General features: G+C 41.0%; 1 protein-coding gene across 1 annotated transcript in view; it reads left to right on the forward strand.

Moving 5' to 3' along the window:
• The window catches only part of ABCA1 (ATP binding cassette subfamily A member 1), a 128,189-nt gene that overhangs the window by 103,004 nt on the left and 9,266 nt on the right, over nt 1-15,919 (forward strand). Inside the window, exons 31-44 of the mRNA XM_029919638.1 lie at nt 52-145; nt 449-543; nt 2,086-2,118; nt 3,121-3,226; nt 4,470-4,544; nt 5,025-5,194; nt 6,896-7,073; nt 9,031-9,146; nt 9,243-9,387; nt 10,933-11,056; nt 12,257-12,386; nt 12,643-12,763; nt 13,951-14,013; nt 14,844-14,950. Coding sequence (XP_029775498.1) covers nt 52-145; nt 449-543; nt 2,086-2,118; nt 3,121-3,226; nt 4,470-4,544; nt 5,025-5,194; nt 6,896-7,073; nt 9,031-9,146; nt 9,243-9,387; nt 10,933-11,056; nt 12,257-12,386; nt 12,643-12,763; nt 13,951-14,013; nt 14,844-14,950 — 1,557 coding nt within the window. The remainder of the gene's footprint in view (nt 1-51; nt 146-448; nt 544-2,085; nt 2,119-3,120; nt 3,227-4,469; nt 4,545-5,024; nt 5,195-6,895; nt 7,074-9,030; nt 9,147-9,242; nt 9,388-10,932; nt 11,057-12,256; nt 12,387-12,642; nt 12,764-13,950; nt 14,014-14,843; nt 14,951-15,919) is intronic.

Here is a 15,919-nt window from a genome sequence, read left to right on the forward strand (position 1 = left end):
CTGCTGTATCAGCATCCAAGTTGCAGGGTGAAGACGGGCAATTTTAAACAGGTGTGAGACCTTAACGATGTCCTGGTTACGTCTCCCTAAAGTAACAGCTCATCCATTCATCAGTATAACTCCAGTGAACAAAAGAATTTACTGGGTATCGTCAATGATACTGCTCCCTGAACACCTTTGTGACTAGAAAGAATCATATCTTACTGTCTGTTGTTTAGCAGTTAAGAATAATTTCCTGAGAACATCTTGGCTGGCGAAGGGAATGGCCAATGCTGAGGGCAGAATGGACCAGGCCTTGTTGTTTGGATGATGGCAGTGCCTGGGGTCTGGTCTTCCTGTGGTCCATGTTTGAGAGACATGTGTCCTATAGTCTTTGATTTTATTTTTTTGTTTCTGTTCCAATTGTGGTCCATAAAGACACTTACACTTGGTTTTTCTGTTATGACAGAGAAAACAGAACACTGCAGACATCCTTCAGAACCTGACAGGAAGAAACATTTCGGATTATCTGGTGAAGACCTATGTGCAGATCATAGCCAAAAGGTCATTATTTACTAAACCTGGCCCTTTCTGAGTAGGAGAATTAGAAGTCCAAAAATAGCAGGCTGTGTGTGTGGGATGGGGTGGAGTGAAGACTTCAAATTCTGGCCTGATGTTGGCTTTTTGGAGTTTAGGATATTCTCCCAAAGTAGAAAAGGTAAGTATTTTGAACGTATAGCTGTCAGCATCGACGTTAAGACTGCCCAGGATAAGTGCAGTGCTGTGCATTAGAAAAGTTCTGGAGATCAAATGTACACTATTGTGATTATAGTTAAAGAACTGTATACTTCCAAGTTATGGAGAAAGTAGATTTTAAATGTGCTTACCACAAAAGAGAGACAATAATTACATGATGGAGGTATTCGCTAACAGCACCGTGGTAATCATATTGTAATATGTAAATATGTTGAATCAAACTGTTGTGCACCTTAAACTTGCACCAGGTTGTTTGTCAATAAAAAAACAAATCTGGATTCAAACTTGAATTCTACTTATTATGTGTTTTATCAGGAGCAACCAGTCCTCCTTTAAAAAGCCTTAGTTTGTAGACTATTGTGAGAATACTGTTGCTCTAACTACTCCTGGTGCAGATTAAATGACATGCATGTAAAGGGCCTCTCATAAATGGAATGAATGATAGTATCTATGATATGGAGTGCTGAGAAGTGAGCCTTTGGCTGCTCATTGGCCTGACTTGTCTATGGAGCCTTGGAAGAGCCATGAAGGTTCTTGGAGCATCACTGCACAGCACTGAGTATTTAACTTGATGCTCGGAATGTTCATTCTGGTTTCATTTTGATTTGTTGAGCCCCTCTGTTAGGTATTCTCAGTGACTTTAAATGACAAGGGTGTGCTTAAATGATAATTTAAACTTACCTTGTTCAGGTAAGTTTGAATTCAGTAAGTTTCAGCATGCCTGTCTGGCTCGGCTGGTAGAGCATTCGACTCTTGATCTGAGGGTCATGAGTTTGAGCCCCATTTTGAGTGTGGAGCCTACTTAAAAAAGAATTAAAAAAAAAAACTCTTTTAGTTCAGTTACATCTTTGTCTATAAGGTGGGTTTTTAAAAAAATTTTTTTTAATGTTTTTATATTTATTTTTGATACAGACAGAGACAGAGCATGAGAGGGGGAGGGGCAGAGAGAGAAGGAGACACAGAACCAGAAGCAGGCTCCAGGCTCTGAGCTAGCTGTCAGCACAGAGCCTGACGCGGGGCTCGAACCCACGAACGTGAGATCTGACCTGAGCCGAAGTCGGAGGCTTAACCGACTGAGCCACCCAGGCGCCCCTGTAAGGTGGTTTTTGAATTGGTTTAATCCAAAGCATGATTTTCATATATATAACATAGTTTTAAGATGGGGAGAAAGAGACCCAGTGACTGAGGCATCCTTCCGTGAGTACCACCGCCCAACACCAGCCTGATCACAGGATTCTTTGTGTCCCAGCTTGTTCCCTTGGGTAGATAGTAACTTCTTTTGTATCATCAGGAATGGGTTCAATGTTTCTTCAAACTGATTTTTGGTTTCTTTTTCTTTGGCTTCTGCAGTTTAAAGAACAAGATCTGGGTGAATGAGTTTAGGTAAGTTGATCTCTTCCTGTGCTTGCTTTTACTTTTTCTGGACTGCTGTATTTCAGAAGGACAACTTTGATCTAGGTACCCCAGATCCCAGGAGATTGGGGGGTGGGGATTGCTTGGTGCTCAGCTGCCTCTTCAGATGCCTTTGAAAGCTGTGGCATTCTGATCCCCGTGGAGATTCAGCAGTTTCTTAGCGGTCTCTAGAGATTTAACAGGGAAGCACAGTGTTGTGAGGGAAATACCTAATGCTATTGGCACATTCCCGAGAGGTCCTAGGGACTCCAGGACAATTTTTCAGGCCTTTAGAATGAGACCAAGAAGGCCTTGGATGTAATAAGAGACCTCAAATTTACTTATTCTCACAGTATTTGAACTCCTTTACCCCTCTAGGTTTTGAAGGAGTAGGTGACGCTAGGGAAGAAAGGAAGGAACAGTCCTTGAAGCCAATTTGTACTTAGTAGAAAATGAGATACCTTATACAGCTGCCTCAAAACTCAGCTCTGTCACTGCTTCCCACTTTTCCTCTTTGCCTTTTTTCCAAGGGCCAGCACCCACAGAACTCTGCACAGAGCAGATCCAGACTGGGACCCCTAAAGTAGTCTTCATGCTAGGACAGAGACAGGGCCTGTCTGTAAACCCTCCTCCCTAGGCGACTCTGGTCAGGGACCCTCCTCTAACTTCCCATCTGCTTGTCTCAAAACTCAGACCCCTGCCCAGACACCCGGGTGCAGGCCTGGGCTATCAGGCTGTGAGACGGATGACCATTCTGAATGTGTCAGACATCTCACTCTGTGTGTAATCATATGCAGGTCCCTCCCACTTGTGCGAGAACCATGAGTTAAAGAGATTGCCAGAATTTTTGGAGGAAGGTTTCTCCAAGGCTAGCTCTGGTCCTGCTTTGAATAAGCAATTCACCTACATGAAGCATGCACACATTCACGGGGTGACTGCTGCTCAGCAATACTGTGTACCATGCTGTATTTTAATGCCAGGCTGTTCTTTTAGGTACGGAGGGTTTTCCCTGGGTGCCAGTAATTCGTATTCATTCCCTTCAAGTCAAGAAGTTAATAATGCCATCAAGCAAGTGAAGAAACACTTGAAGCTAGCCAAGGTACGGTATCCATTCTAGGATATGTCAGAAAACTGGGCCTATTGCTGCCACTTTGCGGGAGTAGTTGACAGGTGGATCTAATCACCCCGCCGCTTACTGTTTTTAAGACTTCTGATACAAAGCCATTGTTGGCATTAAGTGATCTTGTGCCAGCCAAGATGAGGCTATACAGGGTATATTTAATATCTGAAAAACATAGATCAAGAAAAAATTCAGAGATTTAAAGCTCTCAGAATAACTTAAGTTGACGAATTTAGCCAGTAGGCAAATAAACTAGGCTTCGAACATACATTTCTAAAATAATCACTGGTTAAACAGGAAATGAACTATTTCCTTAAAGCTGGCAGCACGACCTCTATAAAGCATCCACTTCATTTCTCAGTACTTCTGGTTTCCTATTTTATTTTTATTAAAAATTATTTTAACAAATGTTTGTTTATTTTTGAGAGAGAAAGAGAGAGACAGCAGGCAAGTTGGGGAGAGCCCAAGAGAGAGACACAGAATCCGAGGCAGACTCGGATTGAGGCTTGAACTCACGACTGTGAGATGATGACCTGAATGGGAAGTTGGCAGCTTAAAAGACTGAGCCACCCTGGTGCCCTCCTGCCCCAATTTTTTTAATGTTTATTTTTGAGAGAGAGAGAAAGAGAGAGAGCAGGCAGGAAAGGGGTGGAGGAGAGAGGGAGACACAGAATCTAAAGGAGCCTCCAGGCTGTCCACACTGAGTCCACCGCGGGGCTCAAATCCACAAACCACGAGACCATGAACCGAACTTGGATGCCTAACTGACTGAGCCACCCGGCACCCTCTGGTTTCCCATTTTTAAATGGGAATTGAGGGGTCAGGTGAACATGCACTCCAGGGTCATGGGCAGCCACGACAGTAATAGAGTTGTGTCTCCACGGTTGAGACGCGGACCCCACGTATCCAACACATCAGCAACTGAGTGTGGGTCTGGGTTTTAGGAGGACACCAAGGGAACGCTCTGGAGAATCCTCACCACCCAGTTAAGTGAGCCATCTCCATCTTGGGACTTTGAGTCACCGGGTGTCCCTGCGACTCCTTCAAGACTTGTGGTTTGGGCAGCATGAATGCTTCAGATCTCTGGTCACTTGTTTTTTGGGCACCAGTTATTCAGTGACTTCAGATCTATCTCACTTCAGTGAGCAAGGCAGTAAAATGTTGCTCCTCACACGGTTGTCCTGTAGCCTTTCCAACTGAGGCAAGTTTCTGTTGTTCACAGGACAGTTCTGCAGATCGATTTCTCAGCAGCTTGGGAAGATTCATGACTGGACTAGATACAAAAAATAACGTCAAGGTAAAGCCCTTTGTTCTAGTAGCTTCTTGATGAACAACTCATAAGGTTGACAGGTGTATTCATGACAGAAGAGAGCTATTAATTTTACCACTGAGGCCATATAGTATAGCAATGAAGAGAATTTGCTTTGCCACCAAAAATACCAAGTGAACTGTTGTGACCTTGACCATGTTATCTAATCTGTCTAAGCCTCAGTTCACTAATCTAAGAAAGGGGGACCATATCATGGCTATTTTTAAAGCTGTGGTGAGGACTGAGTGAGTTAAAGGTATAGTGTAGTTGGCATGGTGCCTGGCCATACCGTCCGTGCTCCATATACCCTGGCTGCTGTGATTACTTTGCCATGTTCTTGGACTACAGTGTTTCATCCTGGTGTATGACTGGAATTCCAAAATTTATGCCCATGTTTTTTGTATGTGCCTCTACCTCCGGGAGCAGGATTTGGAAGCATTACTTTGTATCTGGTGTATTTTATTTTAGGTGTGGTTCAACAACAAGGGCTGGCATGCCATTAGCTCTTTCTTGAATGTCATGAACAATGCCATCCTCCGGGCCAACCTGCAGAAGGGAGAGAACCCCAGCCAGTATGGGATTACTGCTTTCAATCACCCTCTGAATCTCACCAAACAACAGCTCTCGGAAGTGGCTCTGTAAGTGTGACTCTCTGAATGGGTGGGGTAGGAGGACAGGAGGGTGTTGGACTCCTGGAGTAGAGGAAGGAAGTATGAAATTAATTCTGAAGTACCAGCTGAGGTCACAGTTACATTATGGCATATCTGGGTTAATTCAGGTTCTGGGCAGAAAATGATCAATTTATGAATTGGCTGAGAGGGATTAAACTGCAGAAGATAAAGGATTCTTGATGTCTAAAAACCATTACATTTAGTGAATTTATGTAAAGTAAAATTGTCAATAAAATTGTAAAATACTTTATCTCACTAACTGGGGTTCCTGGGTGGCTGAGTCGGTAAAGTGGCCGACTTCGGCTCAGGTCATGATCTCGCAGTTTGTGAGTTCAAGCCCCAAGTTGGGCTCTGTGCTGAGAGCTCAGAGCCTGGAGACTGCTTCCAATTCTGTGCCTGCCCTTCTCCCTCTCATACTCTCTCAAAAAAGAAAAAGAAAAATGAATAAACATAAAAAAATAAATTAAAAATGGTTTTATTAGTTTTGAAACCACTGTATCTAAACTTGGTAAGGCATACTTTTATCAGCTTTAAAAACTTTTTTTAGTTTTTTTATTCTTTAATATAATTTATTGTCAAATTGGCTTCCATACAACACCAAGTACTCATCCCAACAAGTGCCCTTCTCGATGCCCATCCTCCACTTTCCCCTCTCCCCCACCCCACATCAACCCTCAGTTTGTTCTCTGTATTTAAGTGTCTAGTATGGTTTGCCTCCCTCCCTTTCTGTTTGTAACTTTTTACCCCCTTAATTCCTGAATCGTGTGTGTGTGTGTGTGTGTGTGTGTGTAGTGTAAAACTGGTATAATATAGCTTAAAGTGCATAGCCTTTGGAATCATAGAGATCTGTGTTTGAATCTGGCTTTTAAATTTCTAGATGTATGATGTTAAATGAGGCAATTCATGTAAATTGCCCGAGTCCAGCACTCAGCATTGTTGACACTCAACGTATTAGGTTCTTTCCTGTATATAGAGTGTATCACAGCTATTTCTGCTGAACTCATGTGGAATCAATATATGTCACTAGGATCTTTATACTAATTTTATATAAAATTAATATATATAAATAAATTATATTCTTAATGAGCTTATAGTTCTTACAATAAGAATCTGATAGAATTTTTGTTACGTGTTACATATGCTACACACTATTATTTTCAAATTTATTTATAGCCAGAAGTTAACTTATTTGAGTAGGTTCACACTAATAGTTATGTTTTATTTAGTTTCCAAGATACAGTAGTCCTATATGTGTGGAAATTTACAACTTAATGCTCCTAAGCATCAAGAAAGGAAGACCAAAGTGAATGCCATTTGGCTGTTCTTAGACTTTTTAAAATAATTTCATTATAGCAATGGATTCTTTTTTTGCCTCACTGAAATCAGTTTCTCATTTTAATTATCAGAATTTTTTTTTTACTTGAAAATAATCCTTAACCCTGAATAAAATTCATGTTCTGAAAAGATATTTTCCCCCTAGGCTATGCCTCAGATCTCGGACACTTGTGTGTGTGTGTGTGTGTGTGTGTGTGTATGTGTGTGGGTGTGTATGTATGTGTGCGGGTGTGTATGTATGTGTGTGGGTGTGTATGTGCATGTGCATCTTGCCTGACCGGGTCCTCAGCTGCATCAACAGCCCCTCATAGCCTCACTGTCTATTGTTTTCAGGATGACTACATCAGTGGATGTCCTTGTGTCCATCTGTGTCATCTTTGCAATGTCCTTCGTCCCAGCCAGCTTTGTGGTGTTCCTGATCCAAGAGCGGGTCAGCAAAGCAAAGCACCTGCAGTTCATCAGTGGAGTGAAACCTGTCATCTATTGGCTCTCCAATTTTGTGTGGGATATGGTAAGAACTCCAGTTACTGCTGTTGTCTAAATCAGTAGGCTGTGGATTGATGAAAGAACCGTCCCCAGCTTTTCTAAGAGTGCCCTAGCTCGTCAAAGATGAATGACAAAGGAAAAGGCGGAAGCAGTTGTATGCTCTCATGACACTAAATATGGCATCAAATACAGAGCTGATCGCCCACCGGAAAGAAAATCTGTCCACACTGCAATTAATACCACTGCCACTAATTTCCTAGGTGACCACTTTTCAAAGTAACATCAAGCTGGAAGCCTCTTTAGTTAAAACTCCATTGCCTCTACCTTGTCTGGTAGGTTTTCACCTCCAGAATCAAGGTGTTTTTTACCTTTGTAGGAAATCCTTCTTTCAATTGAAAACTATACATTTTACTCGGAAGCTTATCCATCCTTTTCAAATATATTCTTGTGCCAACTCTAGTACATTGCTTTTGTTCAAACCAATATGGAAGACTTACAAGAATTCTGAAGTTCTAATTTTTGTAAAGTGGAGTTGAAGTATATCTCCCTTAACTTCCATTAGTTGTAAGCCACACAGAACAAATGTATTTCTTTTCCCACTGATAGTCTTTCAGGTATTCGAAGGCAACTTTCATTTAACCCAAGTCTTCCCCATATAAGATGATCTATATGAGGACACACTTTGTAATCTCTAAAGCACTGTACAAACATGAGTGATGATGATGATGTTGGTTCCGGTAAGACCAAGCCTCTCAGACTTATCACTGTTGTGATATGTTGCCTTTCCATGGCCATGCTCCACATTGTTAATGTTCCTTTTGAAAAGCCAAGCCGAAAACTAACCTTCTGTTCAGGCTCAGGTCTGAAGGGTTACAAATCTAGAGAGAGCTGATCTTTATCCATACATTAATTACTCAGCCCGTGGGTATTGCATGGGCAGTAGCACTGTCTTGATGGCAATTTAGTAGTGAACTGCAATTTCCATTTCATAGTATGATTGGTAAATGGAGTCTCTTTCACTCTATACTAATGCAGTTGACTTTTTGAACCTAAACTTTATATCTGTCCCTATTACACTGCATCTTGTTTAGTGTCCATTTGGTTTTGTTTTTATCTTGATCCAGTGATGACTTCATTCGGTAAACACATACTCAGTGCTTACTATGTATCTGACTGTGGCAGGCACAGGAGGTTCAGAGATGGAAGATCAAGTCTGTGACCTCAGAGCTATCACTTACCTTCCTGTGTATTATCTGTCCCTCCCCCGCTGCTTTAGAGACTCTGAAATTCACTAAAAGCATGTCTTCATCTAAGTTGTTGATACACATACTGGGAAGGATGAGACTGAGGCAGAGCCCTGCAGTCTGACCCTCAAATTCTTTTAACAGCCAACAGGTCCACTATCACCTCCCTGCCTGTGCTTTGGTCTGCTAGCTATGAATTCTCCTAATTGTCCTGTAGGCAAGTCTTTATATCTGCATTTTAATGCGTGACACACTGTCAGGACAGACTTTAAAATTACTCTCAGTGTGATGAAACAATTCTGACATTCATGTTATGAGATAAGCACTTATAGGTAGATTACATGTGAGATTGAACTTGGGCAGACTATAATATAGCATTAACGATGAAACACACAATCATCTTCGGGAAGAATAATGGAAGCTCATTTGCTGCCTGTGAAATTGTAATTACTCTGACTGGGAATCCATTGTTCAGTATAAGTTTACTGAGCATGACACCTTAGCTTAGCTGTTGGAAAGACAGAAAGGCCACGCAGTTTATAAAATCAGCCAAGGGTAAAATGCTTGTCAGAATGTATTTTCCAATATTTTGATTAATGTTTTATGTGGCTTCATTAATTCAAAGTTATTCCCCCAATATGTTTATCTGCCCTTTCTTGTCCTATGATGGTGAAGACTTGAGATGTGCTGTGTTTCTGACTCAGGGGTGAACCTTATTTCTTTGTTTTTTACTTTTAGTGCAACTATGTGGTCCCTGCTACGCTGGTCATTATCATCTTCATCTGCTTCCAGCAGAAGTCCTATGTGTCCTCCACCAACCTGCCCGTGCTAGCCCTTCTGCTTTTGCTGTATGGGTAAGGCTCCCGTGGATGGGGGTAAGGCATATAGTGCCCAGTGTCCAAGGGCAGGCAGGGGACACTCAGTGGACATTTGTCTTTGTGCCTCACCAGGTGGTCGATCACACCTCTCATGTACCCAGCCTCCTTTGTGTTCAAGATCCCCAGCACAGCCTACGTGGTCCTCACCAGCGTGAACCTCTTCATCGGGATTAATGGCAGCGTGGCCACTTTTGTACTGGAGCTGTTCACCAACAATGTGAGTCTGCAGACAGAGCAGCTCCTGTGGGGATGTGCATCTCTCCGGGCCAGAGGACAGCATGGAATCATGATCTAGTGCCACTTGTTTGTGCTGTTGACCCCCCTGACCACTCCTTCCTTTCCCAGATTCTCTCCGCACTGGGTTTGAATAGCACATCTTTCTCCTCCTTTTCTTATATTTCTTAGATTGATCAAACCCTTGAGTTTCCTTTGACAGGTTCTTTTGTTCTCCTTTCTGTTAAAGTGTTGCTGTTCCCAATATTTGGTCCTGTGCAATCTTTGCTTTCTACTTGAGATGCTATCTCTGTGTGATGCCATTCATTCCCGAGGCTTTGACCAACTCTCCTCTGTGTCTACTTAGTTATCTCCCAGATCTATGCCTTTAACCCTCATTGTTCCCTGAAACTCTACTGTCACATTTTCACTTGCCTAGCAGATGGCTCCAGTTAGATTATTTCTAGATGCCCCATACTTGACGCATCCTAATTATCTTTTCTTTCAGAACCTAATACTTCTCTTGTCATTCCTGTTCCACTGGATGGCATTCCCATCTACCCAGTCACCCAGCTGCCAGTATTAGAGTCATCTCCTATGCTTTATTTTGTGTATGTCCCACACTGAACTGTTTACCTTGTCTGGCCTTCCGGTTCCAGATCTCTCTAAGGGCCTCTGTCCATTCCTGTTGCTATTGTCTTTGTCCAAACACCTTGACTTAGCATGCGAGGCCTTTAAAGGTAGATAGCTCTTCCTGGCCAGATCTCACCACACCCATTCCCAAGGCTCTGTAGCTTCAGCTGAGTTCGCTGTTGCTCTAACCCTCCATACTGCTGTGGGCCTGACTTCTTTTATACAGTCTGGTAGTATCTCATTAAGCCTTCAGTACTGCACTCAAGTGTGAAGCTTTCCTTCACCTGCCCAGCAAGAGTTCTCTCTTCCCCTGTGCTCCCCAGATGCTCAGTTCATGCCTCCAGTACAACAACTATCCAGTTATGTAGTAATTTCCTCAGAGTAGAGACTGTTTATTAACCTTGACCTCCCCTGTGCCTAGCACAGGGCATCCAGCGATGGCAACTTAATTGTTGGATAATTTGGCCACTGGGTTGACATGTACAAGAAGAATTTTTAAAATTCCAACAAAATTCTGAAACTGAAATATTGATCCAGACATGAGCAATTTGCTTTTGAAATGCTAAGCCAGTATTTTATTATGGATTTGCTTCTGATTAAACATAACTATGTTTCCAAACTTTGCACATATTTTACATATTCATAGCATTACTCCAAATTTTCTTTTTCTTTTTCTTTTTTTTTTTTTACTTCAAATTTTCCAAAGAGGAAATTTTATTAGGTTATATATGATCAACTATGGCTGTTGCTATTTATTGGTGTCTGAATTCAAAGGTTCAATTTGATCCCAGTGAATCCAAAGTTTTCTAATCTCTTGTATTTTAGATCTTGATACCTTTTTAGCCTGAACCACAAATAATATACATTTGAAAAAAAATGACATTTTCTTCTTCTTCTTCTTCTTCTACTTTTTTAGAAACTGAATAACATCAATGATATCCTGAAGTCTGTATTCTTGATCTTCCCACATTTTTGCCTGGGACGGGGGCTCATCGACATGGTGAAAAATCAGGCAATGGCTGATGCCTTGGAAAGATTTGGTGAGTGACAGCAGTGGCTGGAGGCTTTCATGGACATGACAGTTTTCATGGGCCTTGGGACTCTGGGCTTTGTTTTGGAAAGAGGCTGGTGACTGGGTATAGGAAGTGTCACCACTGGATGTGGGATGGGTCTTTTGATGCAACATTTGTCTGTGCCTCTGCTAGCATTGAGAAAAATGAGAGGGCAATTTTGGAGGTAAGGAAAATACTGGCTTCATCCTGGACCCAGCACGTAATGCCATTGGTTGGGTTTCTTAGTCACTGGAAAAGGCAAACCACTGTTTGAAAATTGGATACAGGCCAGAGAACCAGAAGGAAGAGTACAAACTTTGGCTGTGACTACTAGGAAAGTCATGGGCCTGCAGACTTTTACACAGTCTATAACAAGGTCATTTATTGCAGCTTTTTCAATATTTAGAGTCTTTAAAAATATTTCTCCTGTGGCCACATTACTGTTCTTTATCCACTGGCTCATATAGCTAGATGGGCCATGTTATTTAATGGACATAGAAGAGGGACTATTTTTTTCTTTCTTTTCAATTAACAAGTGCACAGACAATGCCTAAGGAATGTAAGGAATATTCCCATAAAGCCAGATGATTTAATCAGTTCACTAGGTTACATTATGTGCTACTGAAAGGGGCATCTTTTTAAAGTGCTCGCTAATCTTCAGTGAAACAGTTTGCTGAAATACCCTTAAAATTACCCTGGATTGTTTGCCTTTCTATTTAAAAAAATTTTTTTTATGTTTTATTTATTTTTGAGAGAGAAAGAGACAGCATGAGCAGGGGAGGGTCAGAGAGAGAGGGAGACACAGAATCCGAAGACAGGCTCCAGGCTCATGAGCTAGCTGTCAGCACAGAGCCTGACTCGGGTCTCGAACTCACAGCGTTTGAAGCTGGACGCCCAAATGACTAAGCCACCCAGGAGCCCCTGTTTGCCTTTTTAAAAAGGATTTTTGGCATGTCTCATTAAGAAGGAAATATAAGATATGAAATTAGAGATTTAATACATGTTACTGGGTCATAGTATATTTTCCCAACATGCTACCCTAAATCAGACTTGTAGTCACTCCCTTACTTTTTTCTCCTTGTCATAGTCAATAGCCATTGGTGTTTCTAGGAATATAGATGAATTTGAGGAAGGGCCATAGTCTTTGGTGGCTCTGTTCTGACTGGATCTCTGCATTGTGTCTGCCAGGGGAGAATCGTTTTGTTTCACCCCTGTCCTGGGACTTAGTGGGACGAAACCTCTTCGCCATGGCCGTGGAAGGGGTGGTGTTCTTCCTCATCACTGTTCTGATCCAGTACAGATTCTTCATCAGGCCCAGGTGAGCGTTTTCTCAGAACTCACGGAGCACCTGGCTGAGGGTCCCCAAGAAATATGGGGAAGCACTGGTTAGTGGCGGTTGCTTTGCATTGAACTCAGGACATTCCAACCGATTATTTCCTAATGTGGGCATCCTCTATCCCACAGGACTGCTGACCCTAAAATCTACAGAGAGCTTATTTTATAGGACTTCCTTAGAAATTGAGTCTTTGTCTTGAAAGGTTGATTTTTTTTTTTCTTAACAATTTTCCCCCAAGACCTGTGAATGCAAAGCTTCCTCCTTTGAATGATGAGGATGAAGATGTGAAGCGGGAAAGACAGAGAATTCTTGATGGTGGAGGACAGAATGACATCTTGGAAATCAAGGAGCTGACAAAGGTGAGACAGTGAGTACAGGCTGCAACAACGTGTCTTCAGTTGTTTTCAGCTTTTTGTTGGAATGGTCATTTTTGTAGATTTGTTTAATAAAAAGCATGCTTCCCCAAAATTATGCACCTATACCAAGTTTTCATCTAGTATTTAATTATATTCAAAATACACTGAGGGGACTTATTAAAGAAATCCTACTGAGAATATTTTATAATAAGAAGTATTGTTCTCAAGTATATTTGTTTTTCACGCTTACACTTTGTGTTTGTTATTAAAACGTACTAAAATTGTATATCCAGTCAAAGCTGGGGTAGGAAGAATAAATGGCTGATTTTGAGAGTCATAGTTTAAAATGCTGATCTCCCTCCAGGAGGAAGGTTTGCTTCAGTCCATGCTAGGTGCTAGAATCCCAGCAATTCACATTTTTGCAATATATACAGACAAGATTTGCAGTGTTTCAATGATGCGTTTTTACCATGTACAGTTTAATTTTTAAAATATCTAGAATATCAGGTAAATGAAAAATTATATTTTAATGACTAATATGTCTTTTGAGAAGGTTGATATTAAGGGCACCTGGGTGGCTCAGTCAGTTAAGTGGCCAACTCTTGATTTCAGCTCAGGTCATGAGATCAAGCTCCGTGTTGGGCTCTGCGCTGACAGCAAACATGGAGCCTGCTTGGGATTCTCTGTCTCCCTCTCTCTCTTTTCCTCCCCCACTTGTGTGCATGTGCGCACCCACGTGTTCTTTCTCAAAATAAACATAGGGGCACCTGGCTGACTCAGCTGATTAAGTTTCTGACTTTGGCTCAGGTCATGGTCTCACAGTTCATGAGCTTGAGCCCCACATCGGGCTCTCTGCTGACAGTGCAGAGACTGCTTGGGATTTTCTCTTTCCCTCTCTGCAGTCCCCCTCACAAATAAACATTAAAAAAATAAAAAAATAAACATTAAAAAAGGTTGATATTAAATTCAAAATAACAAGAAATTCACTTTTATTTTGAGCTTCAAAGTCCTTCCTTTAGAAGCCGGTTGCCACAGAGACAGACCAAGGCTCTTAGCATATCAAGTATGTGACTTAGCTACATCGATGAGTCTTACTTCGTGTCTTTGGGTTATGATTCCCTCTCCCACAGTTGCTTGGGAGAGCTGTGATTCACCATGGCTCACGAATGTGTGCACTTTTTCGGTTGCAGATCTACAGAAGAAAGAGGAAGCCTGCTGTTGACAGGATTTGTGTTGGCATTCCTCCTGGTGAGGTAAAGGCACTTTGTCTACACTCGGCTTACCCGGTTAATTCAAACTGTTGTTCAACAACAACATCTGGAAAGGTTAAAAGTGACTTTTAAAGGCTTCTGTATTCATGTCTATGTGGAGTAATCAGTCACGGAGAAAATGGAGATCCTATATGTCAGAAGGGAACAGTTTGGGACAAATATTAGGCAATTTTAGAAAATAATGCATGTGGGGCGCCTGAGTGGCTCAGTCGGTTCAGCGTCCACCTTCGGCTCAGGTCATGATCTCATGGTTAGTGAGTTTGAGCCCCGCATGGGGCTCTGTGCTGACAGCTCAGAGCCTGGAGCCTGCTTCGGATTCTGGGTCTCCCTCCCTCTCTGCCCCTTCCTTACTCCTGCTCTCTCTCTCTCTAATAAATAAACATTAAAAATTTTCTTTAAACTTAAAAAAAAAAGAATGCACATCTCAAATGGGACTTTTTGATCCATTCAAGATGATGAAATTCAAATAGATTATTTTTAAGTAGGTTTTTTCCTTTATTGTTCATGTTTGTGTTCTCTTCTGCCATTTAGTCAGATTAGATGGTGAAATGTGACTGTTTTTTACATATGAGCTTTGGCCTCAACCTCATGACTCAAAAAATATTTACAAATATGCTCAATAAGTCTCATTATAAAATATATTTAAATATATGTTCTTAAAATCAGAAAAAAATGGACTCTTCATCAATGTTTAAGAATCATGTTTTAGAATCATGTTATCTGAAAACCCAGCAGAGATGACTATTTTATAAGGGTGATTTATATTCACAGTTTTAATAGTTTACGTATACAGCTTACCCAATCTTTTTCAGTGCTTTGGACTTCTGGGAGTTAATGGGGCTGGGAAATCGTCAACTTTCAAGATGTTAACTGGAGATACCACGGTTACCAGAGGAGATGCTTTCCTTAACAAAAACAGGTGAGAAAAGACACAGACTGTATTTTGCCACAAAAACTTGTTTTACTTCATTTAAGTAAATATATTTTAATTTTTTTGGACTCTTAACAGTACTATATAGTTTATAAAAATGTTGAAATATAGTAAAATATAAAGAAGGAGGTAAAAATCATCAATAATCTCACTACCTAGAGATACCCACTATTTACATTTTTTTCAGTCCCCATATGTTTTTTAAACAGCTTTATTCAAGTATAATTTATATCCCATATAGTTTACTTGTCCTAAGAGTACAGTTCAGTGATTTCTAGTCAGTTCGCAAGGTTGTGCACTCATTACCACAATCCAGTGTTAGAACATTCCCATCAGCCCAAATCTATGTTATGTACACATATAAGTATATAATAAAATTGAGATCATACTGTATCTAGATTTTTGAAGTTAGTTCACTGTTAATGAGTATAGTATGGATATTTCCCAATAGGTTACATATTCTAAGATGTAGACTTTACATCACTACACAAAATGCCCCTCTGTACATTTATCTATAGTTTATTTAATCAATTTCTTATTGCTGGACAATTATTGGCTTCTGTTTTTCACTGTGTAAATGTGTCCTTGTAGTCATCTTTTATTTCCTCAGGGAAAATTCCTACAAGGTGAAAAGGTGTGTACTTGCCAAATTGCCCTCCCTAAAGGGTGTGTGTATCGATTATTGAGGCCACATTAAGTCATTTTCTGAGAATGCACAGGTGACTAAGCGATCTTTAGTGGGTACGCCTCCATTTTAGAGACCAATTAGGCAATGTTACCCTTGAATACTCTAAATATGTGTGGTTTCTCTGGGCTTTTTATATGGAGAGATGGTACAGGACCGCCACTTTTGAACTTTTCTGACCATGATCCAAAGTAGCAAATACAGTTATTTCTCAACCTAATAAATACACAAAAACACATAAATAGGCATACCTTTTTAAAAAAAAAACTGAT

The sequence above is a fragment of the Suricata suricatta genome, chromosome 13 (genome assembly GCF_006229205.1).
Source record: "Suricata suricatta isolate VVHF042 chromosome 13, meerkat_22Aug2017_6uvM2_HiC, whole genome shotgun sequence".
Taxonomy (NCBI): Eukaryota; Metazoa; Chordata; class Mammalia; order Carnivora; family Herpestidae; genus Suricata; species Suricata suricatta.